The 13065-nt window shown below is 54.4% G+C and overlaps 1 protein-coding gene across 1 annotated transcript in view; it reads left to right on the top strand.

The window, feature by feature from the left end:
• Positions 1-13065, top strand: part of LOC123346652 — a 35558-nt gene that overhangs the window by 13733 nt on the left and 8760 nt on the right. Inside the window, exons 9-11 of the mRNA XM_044984129.1 lie at positions 755-842; positions 1822-1834; positions 12169-12775. Coding sequence (XP_044840064.1) covers positions 755-842; positions 1822-1834; positions 12169-12775 — 708 coding nt within the window. The remainder of the gene's footprint in view (positions 1-754; positions 843-1821; positions 1835-12168; positions 12776-13065) is intronic.

The raw sequence follows: 13065 nt of genomic DNA, 5'->3' as shown, positions 1-13065 counted from the left end.
CCAATGTTTAAAAACACTCCAGATGTATTTAACATGGGGAGAGATGCAAAGTGTTTGATTTAACAGGGAGCCATCCGCTCAGGTCCACTTCATTGCAGGGGTTGTAAAGTTAAGTCCAATCCAAACAGGACTTTTGCCTGGCATAAAATCCTGTATGAACCCCGTCCTGAGATCTTCTCATTTCTGTCCCCACCTACTGCATCTGAGGAGTGGGGAGGCCAATGCTTATGTGGCTGCATCCTCCAGACTTTCCAGAGTCCCCCATCCTAGCTGTGAGGGGAGGGGTCTGCAGGAGGGGATTTGCCCATCCCAGCTGTGGAGAGACCCATCCAGACATGCAGGACTGTGGGCAGAGATATGACTGAGAACAGGAGGTCTCATGGGCAGTGTGAGATGTGGATTGAGAATTGATCCTAGAGTCAGTATTTTCTGTGCCCACCAGCAGGGGGGTCTATTGTTTCTGGTTCTGTTTTTAAACATAAAGAATTTAGGGGCAAAAAGAGCAGTGGGGATGGAGAGAAATTAACAAAGGGGAAAGTGAGGCTGAATCTCAGGGGAAACTTCCTGGCAGTGAGATCTGTGGGGCTGGGCAACCATCTCCCCCAAGGCCAGCGCTGGGCACCCCATTATTCCATGTTGCCTCTGGGAACCCTGCATCACCAACCCCCCTGAGACCTTACAGTGTGTATGAGCTGAAACAGCCCCACAGCCACCTCTGGGCCCTGCTCTGGGCTCCTCCCTGTGCTGCCTGCAGGCTAAGTGGGACACAGGCATTGGTAGCAGCCTGGTGTATTGCAGCCTCCAGGATTCCCCAGTGGCAGCAGCTGGTGCTGCCCCCTACAGTACCTCAGCTGCACTGCACAGCAGTTACATTCCTGCTGGGACTTCACTCCACCCTCCCCCAAGGAGGAGCTGCCCCTGCTGGTGACAGGTGTCTGCAGGGCCAGGGCCCCTAAGCAAGAGCCCCTGGTGACAGGGGTGCCAAGTTTGTATCATTTTTGGTGGTGCCCAGAATGGGTCCAAGCAGAGCCATCTTGTCCATAGTACGGACCGGGGCAACCACCCTGGACCCCGCGCTTTAGGGGGCCCCATGCTTCGGGGAACATGGAGTCCAAGCAGAGCCATCCTGTTCATAGTACGGACCCCGTGCTTTGGGGGGGCCCACACTTCAGGGGGATGTGGGGTCCAGGGCAGTTGCCCGGTCTGTACTATGAATGGGACCCCGTGCTTTGGGGGGCCCCACACTTCAGGGGGATGCGGGGTTCAGGGCAGCCAGGGGGCTAGTGGGGGGCCTGGCTCCGGCAGCAGCAAGGTAACTGGCCCCAGCCCACCCCGCCCTGCCGGCTCTCGGCATCGCTTGTGGGAGGGGTTGGAAGCGGGAAAGAGGCGGGTTGATGGGGGTTTGGGGGAAGGGGTGGAGTGGGGGCAGGGAAGGGGCAGAGCAGGGGTGGGCTTTGGTGAGGTTGCTCACTGCTGCTGGTGCCAAGCCCCTCACTAGCCCCCCCCCCCCCCCCCGGGCCGCCCTGGACCCCGTGTCACCCTGAAGCGCAGGGCCCGGGGCGGTTTCCCTGGTCTGTCTTATGGATGGGACGGCTCTGAAAATAGAAGCCCAAACATTGGTGGAGCCGGGCCCACATTCCTAAATATTGGTGGAGCACGGGCACCACGGGCCCATATTCCTCGCCGCCTATGCCTGGTGAGTCACTGGAACGCACAGTGCAACAGGGGAGAGTCTAAGGAGCGACCCTGGGGGAAGCAGAATCAATTCTGAACAGGCCCTAAAGTGCCAGGGCTCAGGGCTTTGGGCTTTTCTGCCTGTAGCTCATTTCATGAGGTGAGGCCCATGGTGGTGAAATGAATGAATGAGACTGAAGGTACGTCTACACTATGGGACTATTCCGAATTTGCATAAACCGGTTTTGTAAATCAGATTTTATAAAATCGAGTGCGCGCGGCCACACTAAACACACTAAATCGGTGGTGTGCGTCCATGGTCCGAGGCTAGCGTCGGTTTCTGGAGCGTTGCACTGTGGGTAGCTATCCCGTAGCTATCCCATAGTTCCCGCAGCCTCCCCCGCCCCTTGGCATTTCCGGGTTGAGATCCCAGTGCCTGATGGGGCAAAAATCATTGTCGCGGGTGGTTCTGGGTACAGCCTCACCCCTCCCTCCCTGAGCAGCAGACAACCGTTTTGCGCCTTTTTTGCTTGGTGAACTGTGCAGACGCCATAGCACAGCAAGCATGGACCCTGCTCAGCTCCATACCGCAATCGTGGATGTTTTAAACACCTCGCGCACTCTCGTGCAGTCTATGGTGAACCAGGACCTTCAATCCGAGGCGAGGAGGAGGCGGATACGGCAGCGCGGCGATGACAGTGATGAGGACGTAGACACAGAATTCTCTCAAACCGCGGGCCCCTGCGCTTTGGAGCTCCTGATGGTAATGGGGCAGATTCTATCCATTGAACGCCGATTTTGGGCCCGGGAAACAAGCACTGACTGGTGGGACCGCATTGTGTTGCAGGTGTGGGACGATTCCCAGTGGCTGCGAAACTTTCGCATGCGTAAGGGCACTTTCATGGAACTTTGTGACTTGCTTGCCCCTGCCCTGAAACGCCATAATACCAAGATGAGAGCAGCCCTCACAGTAGAGAAGGGAGTGGCGATAGCCCTGTGGAAGCTTGCAACGCCAGACAGCTACCGGTCAGTCGGGAATCAATTTGGAGTTGGAAAATCTACTGTGGGGGCTGCTGTGATGCAAGTAGCCAAAGCAATCACTAAGCTGCTGCTACGAAAGGTTGTGACTCTGGGAAACGTGCAGGCCATAGTGGATGGCTTTGCTGCACTGGGACTCCCTAACTGTGGGGGGGCGATAGATGGAACCCATATCCCTATCTTGGCACCGCAGCGCCAGGGCACCCAGTACGTAAACCGGAAGGGGTACTTTTCAATGGTGCTGCAAGCACTGGTAGATCACAAGGGACGTTTCACAAACATCCACGTGGGATGGCCAGGGAGGGTTCATGACGCTCGCGTCTTCAGAAGCACTACTCTGTTTAAACGGCTGCAGCAAGGGAATTACTTCCCAGACCAGAAAATAACAGTTGGGGATGTTGAAATGCCTGTCGTTATCCTGGGGGACCCAGCCTACCCCTTGATGCCATGGCTCATGAAGCCATACACAGGCAGCCTGGACAGTGGTCAGGATATGTTCAATTACAGGCTGAGCAAGTGCAGAATGGTGGTGGAATCTGCATTTGGCCATTTAAAGGCGCGCTGGCGGACATTACTGACTCGCTCAGACCTCAGCCAAACCAATGTCCCCTATGTTATTACTGCTTGCTGTATTCTCCACAATCTCTGTGAGAGTAAGCGGGAGACCTTTATGGCGGGGTGGGAGGCTGAGGCAAATCACCTGGCCGCTGATTACGCGCAGCCAGACACCAGGGAGATTAGAAGAGCATACCAGGAAGCGGTGCACATCAGAGAAGCTTTGAAAACGAACTTCATCAATGGCCAGGGTACAGTGTGACTGCTGTGTTTGTTGATGAACACCCAACCCCCTTGATTGACTCAGTCCCTGTAAGCAACTCCCCCTCCCCCTTCGAGTACAGCTTACTTATGCAAATGAAGTCACTCTCATTTAAAAAGCATGAATTCTTTATTGATTCATTATAAAAAGAGGGAGAGAAGTAAGGGTGTGGTTTGGGAGGAGGATAGGAGGGATGGAGAAGGCCATTAAAAAAAATTCACAGTAACGACATCCTTCTGGTTGGGCTGTCCACGGGGGTGGAGTGGGCGGGTGCACGGAGCCTCCCCCCACACGTTCTTACACGTCTGGGTGAGGAGGATGTGGCATGGTGAGGGTTGAGGGTGGTTATACAGGGGCTGCAGCGGCACTCTGTGATCCTGCTGCCGTTCCTGAAGCTCCACAAGACGCCGGAGCATGTCAGTTTGATCACGCAGCAGCCCCAGAGTTGCATCCCGCCACCGCTGATCTTCCTGCCGCCACCGCTGATTTTCCTGCCGGTTTTCCTGCCGCCACCTCTCATCTCGGTTGTCCCTCCTGTCCTCACGTTCATCCCTCCTGTCCTCACGTTCACTGGCCTCTTTCCTGTAATTTGATACCACGTCCTTCCACTCATTCAGATGAGCTCTTTCATTGTGTGTAACTTCCATAATATCCGAGAACATCTCATCTCGCGTCTTCTTTTTCCTCCGCCTTATCTGTGCTAGCCTTTGGGATGGAGGAGGGATGGTTGAAAAATTTGCAGCTGCATGAGGGAGATAAATATTTAGAAAGATACATTTTACAGAACAATGGTTATACTCTTTCACAGTGAACAGCACTATTCACCTAGCACATGTGATTTCCCTACAAGGTCGCATTTTTCATCTTAATAGTGAGTGCTTGCAGCTCTGGAGTTACAGATCTCACAGACACAGGTCCAGGCATCAGAATTCAGCTTGCATGCGGCCATGGTAAGCCACTGTCTTTCGGCTTCTGTAGTGATTTACCCCTCCCCCCCAACGCATGGCTAATACCACGCTAGCTCCCTGCTAATCAACAACCTTCCCCCTCCCCCCCTCCCCCCACCCACTGTGTGTCTGGTAGCTTGGGGAAGATCGCCGGTGACCAAACACAGAAAAGATCATCGGCATTTCACTCCTCCCCTCCCCCCGCTTCGCTACGTGCAGGAAAGTTTTTTTTTTAAGCTGCTGCAGTCCACGAACCCAGTAGAAAAATGGCCACCCCCCTTACTTAAATTCCTGATTTTTAACCAGGTTATCCTGAACGATATCACTTTGCTGAGGATAACAGAACAAGATAAAGAGCGGATGCTTCTTGAATGCCAGCAGTCACCGGGACCATACGCTGCTATGCTTTGCCACGCAATGATACCTGATTACTTGCTACATGCATGGCGTGGTAAAGTGTCCTACCATGGTGGGCGGAACAAGGCTGCCTTGCCCAGAAACCTTCTGCAAAGGCTTCTGGAGTACCTACAGGAGCGCTTCATCGAGATGTCCCTGGAGGATTTCCTCTCAATCCCCGGACATGTTAACAAACTTTTCTAAGTAACTATACTGTCTGCGAATGCATCCCAAGTCCTCAGGGCAAATCAATCATTAAAAAAGGCTTGCTTAAAAAACAATGTTTGCTATTTGCAAAGGTACACTCACCAGAGCTCCCTTCCATGGCGTCATTGTCTGGGATAGTGGCTTGTGAGGGCTGGGAGGACGGTAATTCCGTCAGGGTGATAAAAAGCTCCTGGCTGCTGGGGCTCACGGAGTGCTGTGTGCTCTCTGCTAGGTCTTCCTCCTCTTCTTCATCTTCATCTTCCCTGTCTGCATAATCCTCAGCCATGGCAGAGATTACAACCCCCACCTCGGAATCCACGATCAGGGGTGGGGTACTTGTGGCGCAGCCCCCTAAAATTGCATGCAGCTCAGCATAGAAGCGGCATGTTTTTCGACCTGCCCCGGACCTTCCGTTTGCTTCTTTGGTTTTCTGGTAGGCTTGTCTGAGCTCCTTAACTTTCACTCTGCACTGCACGGAGTCCCTGCTGTGGCCTTTATCCGTCATAGCCTTAGAAATTCTTTCAAATACTTTTTCATTTCATCTTTTGGAACGCAGTTCTGTTAGCACTGAATCCTCTCCCCAGATAGCGATCAGATCCAGTACCTCCCGTGCAGTCCATGCTGGGGCTCTTTTACGATTCTCAGGAGACTGCATTGTTAACTGTGCTGATGAGCTGTGCGTGGTCACCTGTGCTGATGAGATCTCCACGCTGGGGAAGCAGGAAATGAATTTCAAAACTTCGCGGGGCTTTTCCTGTCTACCTGGCCAGTGCATCCGAGTTCAGAATGCTGTCCAGAGTGCTCACTGGTGCACTGTGGGATACCGCCCGGAGGCCAATACCGTCGATCAGCGGCCACACTAACCCTAATCCGATATGTTAATACCGATACTAGCGTTACTCCTCTCGTTAGGGAGGAGTACAGAAACCGGTTTAAAGAGCCATTAAAATCGATATAAGGTGCCTCCTAGTGTGGACGGTTGTGGCGTTAAATCGGTTTTACGCTCCTAAAACCGATTTAAACGCCTAGTGTAGACCAGGCTTGAATTTCCCCTCCCTGTTCCTCTCCTAGGGCCCTCGATTTCGAACTGTGGGCAGAATTTCTGCTGAGTCTGCATCACTCACAGCTGGGAGGAGTTAGAGGGAGACTTTCACGGACAGGTGTAAATACCGTCCACCGTCCCAGCAGGGCATGTGGAGGCCTCCTGCAAAATCCCTGCCCTGTTCACCAGAACCAAACTGGCTGCGGGAGGGGCTTCCCCACGAGGAGTTATTGCTCCCCCCCCCACTGCTGTAGGTGGCTTCTCAATAGACCACAGAGGGGATTAAAGGTTCACTTACCCCCAACTCTGTCATCAAAGGCCCCCATTTGCCCATCTCACCCAGTGCCAGGCCCTCCGAGTGTCTCCCATTTCCTGCTTCCAGATTTCTGACACAATCAGTGCAGTTCTGCCTGCTGATGCCTAGAACATTTGCTGAAGTGTTGGAATTGATCAGATGCAGCATTGAAACATTATTGTGTTACACACAGAGAGGTGAAGTGCATTGAGTTGAACATAAGGCCTCTGTACCTCAAAGCAGCACCCTGCAAGCCCCATATTCACCACTGTCAGATCATTATGATATGTTTTGTATAAAGTATGTGTTGTGAGGTATCATTTTAAAAATCTTGATCTGTTGGATTGTATGTGAAGTTATGAATTGTTGCTATATGTGTTACTGAAATATGTTGTCAGGTTGGGAACATCACAACTAGCCTTTCAGGTACAACAACGGAGTAGCCAGACAGCGGTAAATGGCGCAACAACACCCATCAAGGAAAGAATCCACTCTCCAGAGACTGTGTACTATGGAGACAGCTTGACCAGTGGGGACTGAGTGACCCTCATGTCACAGCAAAAGATCTTTCCAGCAAGCTGGAAGAAACTATAACAGAAGGGGGTCCCAGGCTGGAAAAGAGTCCCAGCCTGTGTATTGAGGAACTAGACCATCTGTCAGGGGGAGACACTGCTTGATTCAAAGCCTCTTTAGTTTGTAGAACTTAGACTGGAAATTTATTTTCATTTCTTAGGTAACCAGCTTTGATCTCTACATTTGCTACATATAACCACTTAAAATCAATCTTTCTGTAGCCAATAAATCTGTTTGATATTTAATCTAAAACTGTGTGTTTTGGTTGAAGTGCTTGGAACATCTCAGCTACATTTACAAAGGCTAGTTCACGTCTTCTCCACATCAAGGGAGGGGGCGGACTGGGTAATGAGCTTATATTGGCCAGGCTTCTGACCAGGGCAGAACCAGGGCCGGTGCAAGGATATTTTGCGCCCTAGGCAAAACTTCCACCTCTCCTCCTCCCCCTGCACATCGGTTCATTGTGGGGCAAATTGCAATGAGCCTTTATAGACCCCAGGGGCCAGCCTGCCCAGGGGCTGCTCCCCAGACCAGGTTCCCCCCTCTCCACCCTCAGAACTCCCCTGGAGGATGCACAGCCCCCCGCGAGCCCTTCCCACCCCACTCCAGCGGCCCCCATCCCGAGTCCACTCACTGGCTTTGCTGGGATCAATATCATTCCCCATGCATCATCTGCAATGACCATCCCATAGGCACTTGCAGAGCCGGTGTACTCGCTGTGACAACCTGGCTGCAGACGCATACATTACACTCTAAACAGCACAGCAGCTGCAACAGTCACACACACTCCTCATTTGCACACACAAAAACCCAGCCCACAGCCACAACCAAACCTCACGCAGCCTGAATCTGTTAACTGGCCACTTCACCTTGAATCAGGGCCGGCTCCAGGCACCGGCCTACCAAGCACGTGCTTGGGGCAGCACCTTGGGAGGGGGCGGCGATCGGGGTTTGTTTCTGTTGTTTTTGGTTTGGCCAGGCGACGCTGGGGGAGTGGGGACTTGGGCGGCGCGAAGCGGCACTGTGGGGGCGGAGACACAGGCGGCCCAACCCGGTGCTGGGGGCGGGGACTTGGGCGGCACAACGCTCGGGGGGCGAGGACTTGGGCGGTGCGACGTGATGCTCGGGGGGCAGGGACTTGGGCAGTGCGATGCGGTGCTGGGGGGCGGGGACTTGAGCAGTGCGACGCGATGCTGGGGGAGCGGGGACTTGGGCGGTGCGATGCGGCGCTGGGGGTGGGGACTTGGGTGGCGCAACGCTCGGGGGTGGGGACTTGGGTGGTGCGACGCGACGTGGCACGGGGGGGCGGGGACTTGGGCGGCGCTACACGGCGCTGAGGGGGGCGAGGACTTGGGCAGTGTGATGCAGCGCTGGGGGCGGAGACTTGGGCGGTGTGACGCTCGGGGGGGGCGGGGACTTGGGGGACGCGACGCGGTGCTGAGGGGGCGGGGGCAGGGCAGTGCTCTTTTTTTTTTGCTTGGGGCGGCAAAAATGTTAGAGCCGGCCCTGCCTTGAATGGTCCCTTGAAATGCGTGTTAACTGCTTATGCTAAACAATCTGTTCCAATTTGTATTTAGCAGTGACTGAGTATATTTCCCAGAGGGAAGAAGAGCTCTGCTTGGCTCGGAAGCTCGTCTCTCTCACTAGCAGAAGTTGGTCCAGTAAAAGATATTATCTTGTCCCACAACCACACCCACCAGCTCCAGCCACAGACTCTCACCTCTCCCCGCTGCCAGCCGTGCAACACACACATGCAAACTTAATGTTGCGCAATGGATTTGGCCACATCCAAAAGTTCCTGAAACTCATGTGAATCATTTGGGATGGGATGGTCAATGCCAGCCTCAAAGCAGGGGCATAGATTCAGCACTTATGTGAATTCCCAAGTCAGGCCTGTTTCTGAGGTCCTTAATGCAGCGCTGTTTGTGTACCCAGGACTGAGCCCAGTTGAGATGCCAGAGGCCAAAGCAGTACCAGGCCCTGAGCAGTGAGCTCTCAGCACCTTCCCCCTGGACACTCCTGGCTGCTAGTTCCTCTCCCCTGCTTGGCTGCTTCTCAGCACCCGCATCAAGAATTCCAAGATCATTGGGCAGCACTCATCTCTGCATGTCAGGAGCCGCTGCCGCCGGGGCGCGGGGCCCTGGGAGGGGAGGGGCAGTGGTGGCGCACACACCCAGGAGCTGCAGAACTGGAGCCCGGTGAAGGGAGGCGCTGGGGGGTGCGCCTGCCCAGGCTGCGGCCTGGCACACTCCCGGGGGCTCCTGCAGTGGATGCATGCAGGCAGTGCCCCCCGTGTGCTCCCCGGTTCCCCCCTGTCAGGAGTCTACCCTCACTTGAAACTGGGCGGTTTCAAAGTGAGGACCCGCATGTCTTCCCCCCACCCCAAAATCCTAGGGTAGGTCTCCTTCAGGCTGCCACCACTCGGTCGATTACGTGGGCCGAGACACCCCTATATTCCCCCTCCCACTCCCCTTTCCAGAGACGTTCCCTGGGGAAATACAGATCCACTCATCGGAGGGAAACCTCCCCCCCTCTCTCTCTCCTAGCCACTGGAAAGAGATACCTGATTCAACTGTTTGAATCAAACCCAGGAGGAACTATCTCCCCCCTCCCTTCTCTGCCCGGAGATAAGCCTGTCTCACCACCGAGAGAGTGTCTTCGCCCCTCCCCCTATCCACAGTAGAAGGGATTTAATCAAGTCTTTATAGAAAGAATTTATTAAAAGGAAAACAAGAAAATACAGAATCTCTATGAGCCCAAGCTGGACACTCATAGGGTATAACCTTATCAATCTCTGGAGAGAATCCCCTCTCCCCCTTTTCTCAGTAAAAGCAATATCAGCAAACAGGAATAAAGCATTTCCTTTAGCAAACACACAATTGCAAAGGTAGAAATCAAATCATAAGACTAATTCGCCTTTCTAATTAATACTCACTATTAATTAGTAGAAACTACTCCAGGAGAACTTGGAGGCATGACTGTCCTCTGTTAGATTCAAGAACAGTTCTCACTCAGACAAAGGCTTCCCTCCACAGAGATTTGAAAAAAATCTTATCTCTGATTGGTCCTCTGGTCAGGTGGTCACCAGGTACTACATGTTAACCCTTTACAGGTAAAACAGACTTTAACCCTTAACTATCTGTTTATGACACCCCCTCACCATGCTCGCGCTCAGTGGTTCCCAGGAGTGTGAGCTGCCACCGCCACTGCCCCTCCCGGCAGGCTCAGGGCCCCGCACCGCGGTGGCAGCTCACATGCCCGGGAGCCGCAGAGCCCGAGCATGGGGGCATGACAATGGGGGAGCTGGGGGGCACATGGGAGCCACCGCCCACATGCATCTGCTGCAGCCTGCAGAAGCCTCGGGGGGGGGGGGGGGGTGCCAGGCCGCAGCCTGGGCAGGAGAGGTGGGGGGCACAGCTGCTCCCTGCCAGCGGCACCACTGCGTTTGCAGGGCTGCTGCCCCCACTGCACAGCACTGGCTATTCCATGGCTGGGGCTCGCTGCCCCCGCAAGCTGGTGCTCTGGCTCTCCGGTGCCTCCGGAAGGCGGATCCTCCCTGCCGAGCCAGGACACCGCTTTTTGGCACCCCCAAACACTTGGCGCCCTAGGCAACCGCCTAGTTCTCCTAGTGGTTGCACCAGCCCTGTGTGTAAATGCCCCTGGGAGCCAGGGAGGTTGGTGGAGTGCTGCTCCATTCAGTGTCTGAGCTCTGAATGATCAGCATGGCCTGACACGAGCCTCTGCCTCCCATAACAATCAGCTCCAACTAGCTAAGCCAGGGCCTCTCAAGGGTGCTGTTCCCCCCTCTTCCTGCCCCAGCCAAACTTATCCATGAAAACAGTTAACAACCAACACAAACACAACTTGGAATTTCAAATTCTTACAGCTAGAGCCTGGGGCATTCTCTTTATTGTTATAATTTTATGGTTTTTTTTGTGTGTGTGTGGGGGGAAGAATTTCCTGTTATTTAATTGCATCCATGTGGGGGTGGGTCCTGCCGTTTGGGGTGGGAGGTCTGGAGTACTGTGAAGCATTCCTGCCCCACACTCACCCTGCAGTGGCAGCTCCTGTCCCATGGGGCTGAGCCCTGCCCCACATGCTGGCTGTTGTGACCTGGCACAAGGGATCACAGCACCACTCAGGTTGGGCCCAGCTGCCCTTCCATCATGATGACGGAGGATGCTGCAGCCCCATGCACCAGGCCACAATGTCACTCATTCAGATTTAACCCCCTGCCCTCACTGTCATGATCACCTCTCCATCAGTTGGATGCAAACAACAGAGGTGAGCTTAGGGGAGCTGGCCAAGGTGGACAGCCAGGAAAGGGCATTTCAAAAACATGAGGGGGAAGGTTTAAGGGGGAGCTGGGCATCTGGTCTCTGTGACCTCTACACAGAGGGCTTTACATTTATGAGCAGAGCAGTAACTATTGCAGGGACTGGGGCACTGTGGGGCAGGGGCTGGAGGACTGTTAGGGATCAAATAGGCCATGCAGTGTCTACATTCGCACTGTGCCAACCTAAGAAGATCAACCACAGCTCTGTGCCAGTCAGGGAGGTGGTTTTACTGCATCGCTGTGACAGGGTTTGATCAGCCCCGACACATACACAGGGCAATTTAGGTCAACTTAACTTTGTAGTGTAAACCCAGCTTCTGCCTCCCAGGGTCGTTTGTAGTGAGCCACTTTCCTGCCAGTTCCCAGCACTTTTCCCGGAGTCTGTCCCCTCAGCTGCAGGCTCTGGCTCAGTAGCTGGTGTCAGCAGAGCCCGGGGCTGCCCCAGGGACTGGTTCCAGCCACCCGAGAAAGTCCCCACCTGGGCTGGGCACAGAGGAGACTTCAATTAAAGTCTCTACTTAACTTAGCAGAGACACCTTTGGGGAACAGCAGCTGCTCAGCCAGGGATCCCAGCAGCAGCGTCTTATAACAGGCTTTAGCACTAACTCAGATTCAGGAGCCGCAGGGTTTCTTATTCCTGTTCTTTGTTCTCTCTACTTCACAGTCTCCCCTTTTCCCAGAACTAGCTACAACAACTCTCGGCTGCTTCGTCCCCTTCAACTTTATCCCAACCTCAGCTGCTGCAGCCCTCACTGGGACAGCGACTTTCTGCAGCTGGAAGGAACCAGCCCCAGACCCTGCACAGATTGTCTGGGGGAGAAGCCTGCATTAACCCTTCACTAGACCTGGCTCTGTCTCCCCAGGCCCCCGGGCTGTGACAAGAGGGGTGAGTCACTGCAGCTCAGCTCAGCTCAGCTCAGGGCCTGCTGGGAACAGGAGGAAGGAAACGCCCCAACTCCAGCCAAACAAGCTTCTCTGCTCTCAGGAAAGTGAAACTAAACTGCAGCGGCTGTTTCCCGTTTGCAGAGGAGCCATGGCTGCCGGGGACCTGGCAGGGAGCTTCCAGGACGAAGTGACTTGCTCCGTCTGCCTGGAGTATTTCACAGACCCGGTGACTATTGAGTGTGGGCACAACTTCTGCCGGGCCTGCATCAGCCAGTGCTGGGGGGAGTCGGAGTCAAACTTCTCCTGCCCCCAGTGCAGAGAAACCGCCCTGCAGCGAAACCTGCGGCCCAACAGGCAGCTGGGGAACCTGGTGGAGTTAGTGAAACGACTGAGGCTCCAGGCGGTGACAGAGCCCGAGGGGCAGAGAATGTGTGAGAGGCACCAGGAGGCTCTGAAACTGTTCTGTGAAGAGGATCAAACCCCCATCTGTGTGGTGTGCGACAGATCCCGGGCTCACCGCGCTCACACGGTGGTTCCCATCGAGGAGGCTGCCCAGGAGTACAGGGTAGGGAATAGCTATTGCCGGGGCTGGGAGTTACTGGGGCAGCTTCTCTGTGGCTACAGAGCCCCTAGCGCGTGTCTGCGCATCTCTGGATTAAAGCCAGGGAACTGCCTGATAACGGGACTGGGAGCTGGGGTGACCAGATGTCGTGATTTTATAGGGACAGTCCAGATATTTGAGGTTTTTTTCTTATATAAAAGCCTATTACCCCCCACTCCCATCCCAATTTTTCACACATGCTGTCTGGTCACCCTACTGGGAGCTGGGGTCATGTTTTCAGTGGGTTGGAGAAG

This window comes from Mauremys mutica, chromosome 12 (assembly GCF_020497125.1).
Source record: "Mauremys mutica isolate MM-2020 ecotype Southern chromosome 12, ASM2049712v1, whole genome shotgun sequence".
Lineage (NCBI taxonomy): Eukaryota > Metazoa > Chordata > Testudines > Geoemydidae > Mauremys > Mauremys mutica.
Note: the sequence above shows the minus strand (reverse complement) of the source record. Positions and strands in the feature narration are given on the sequence as shown.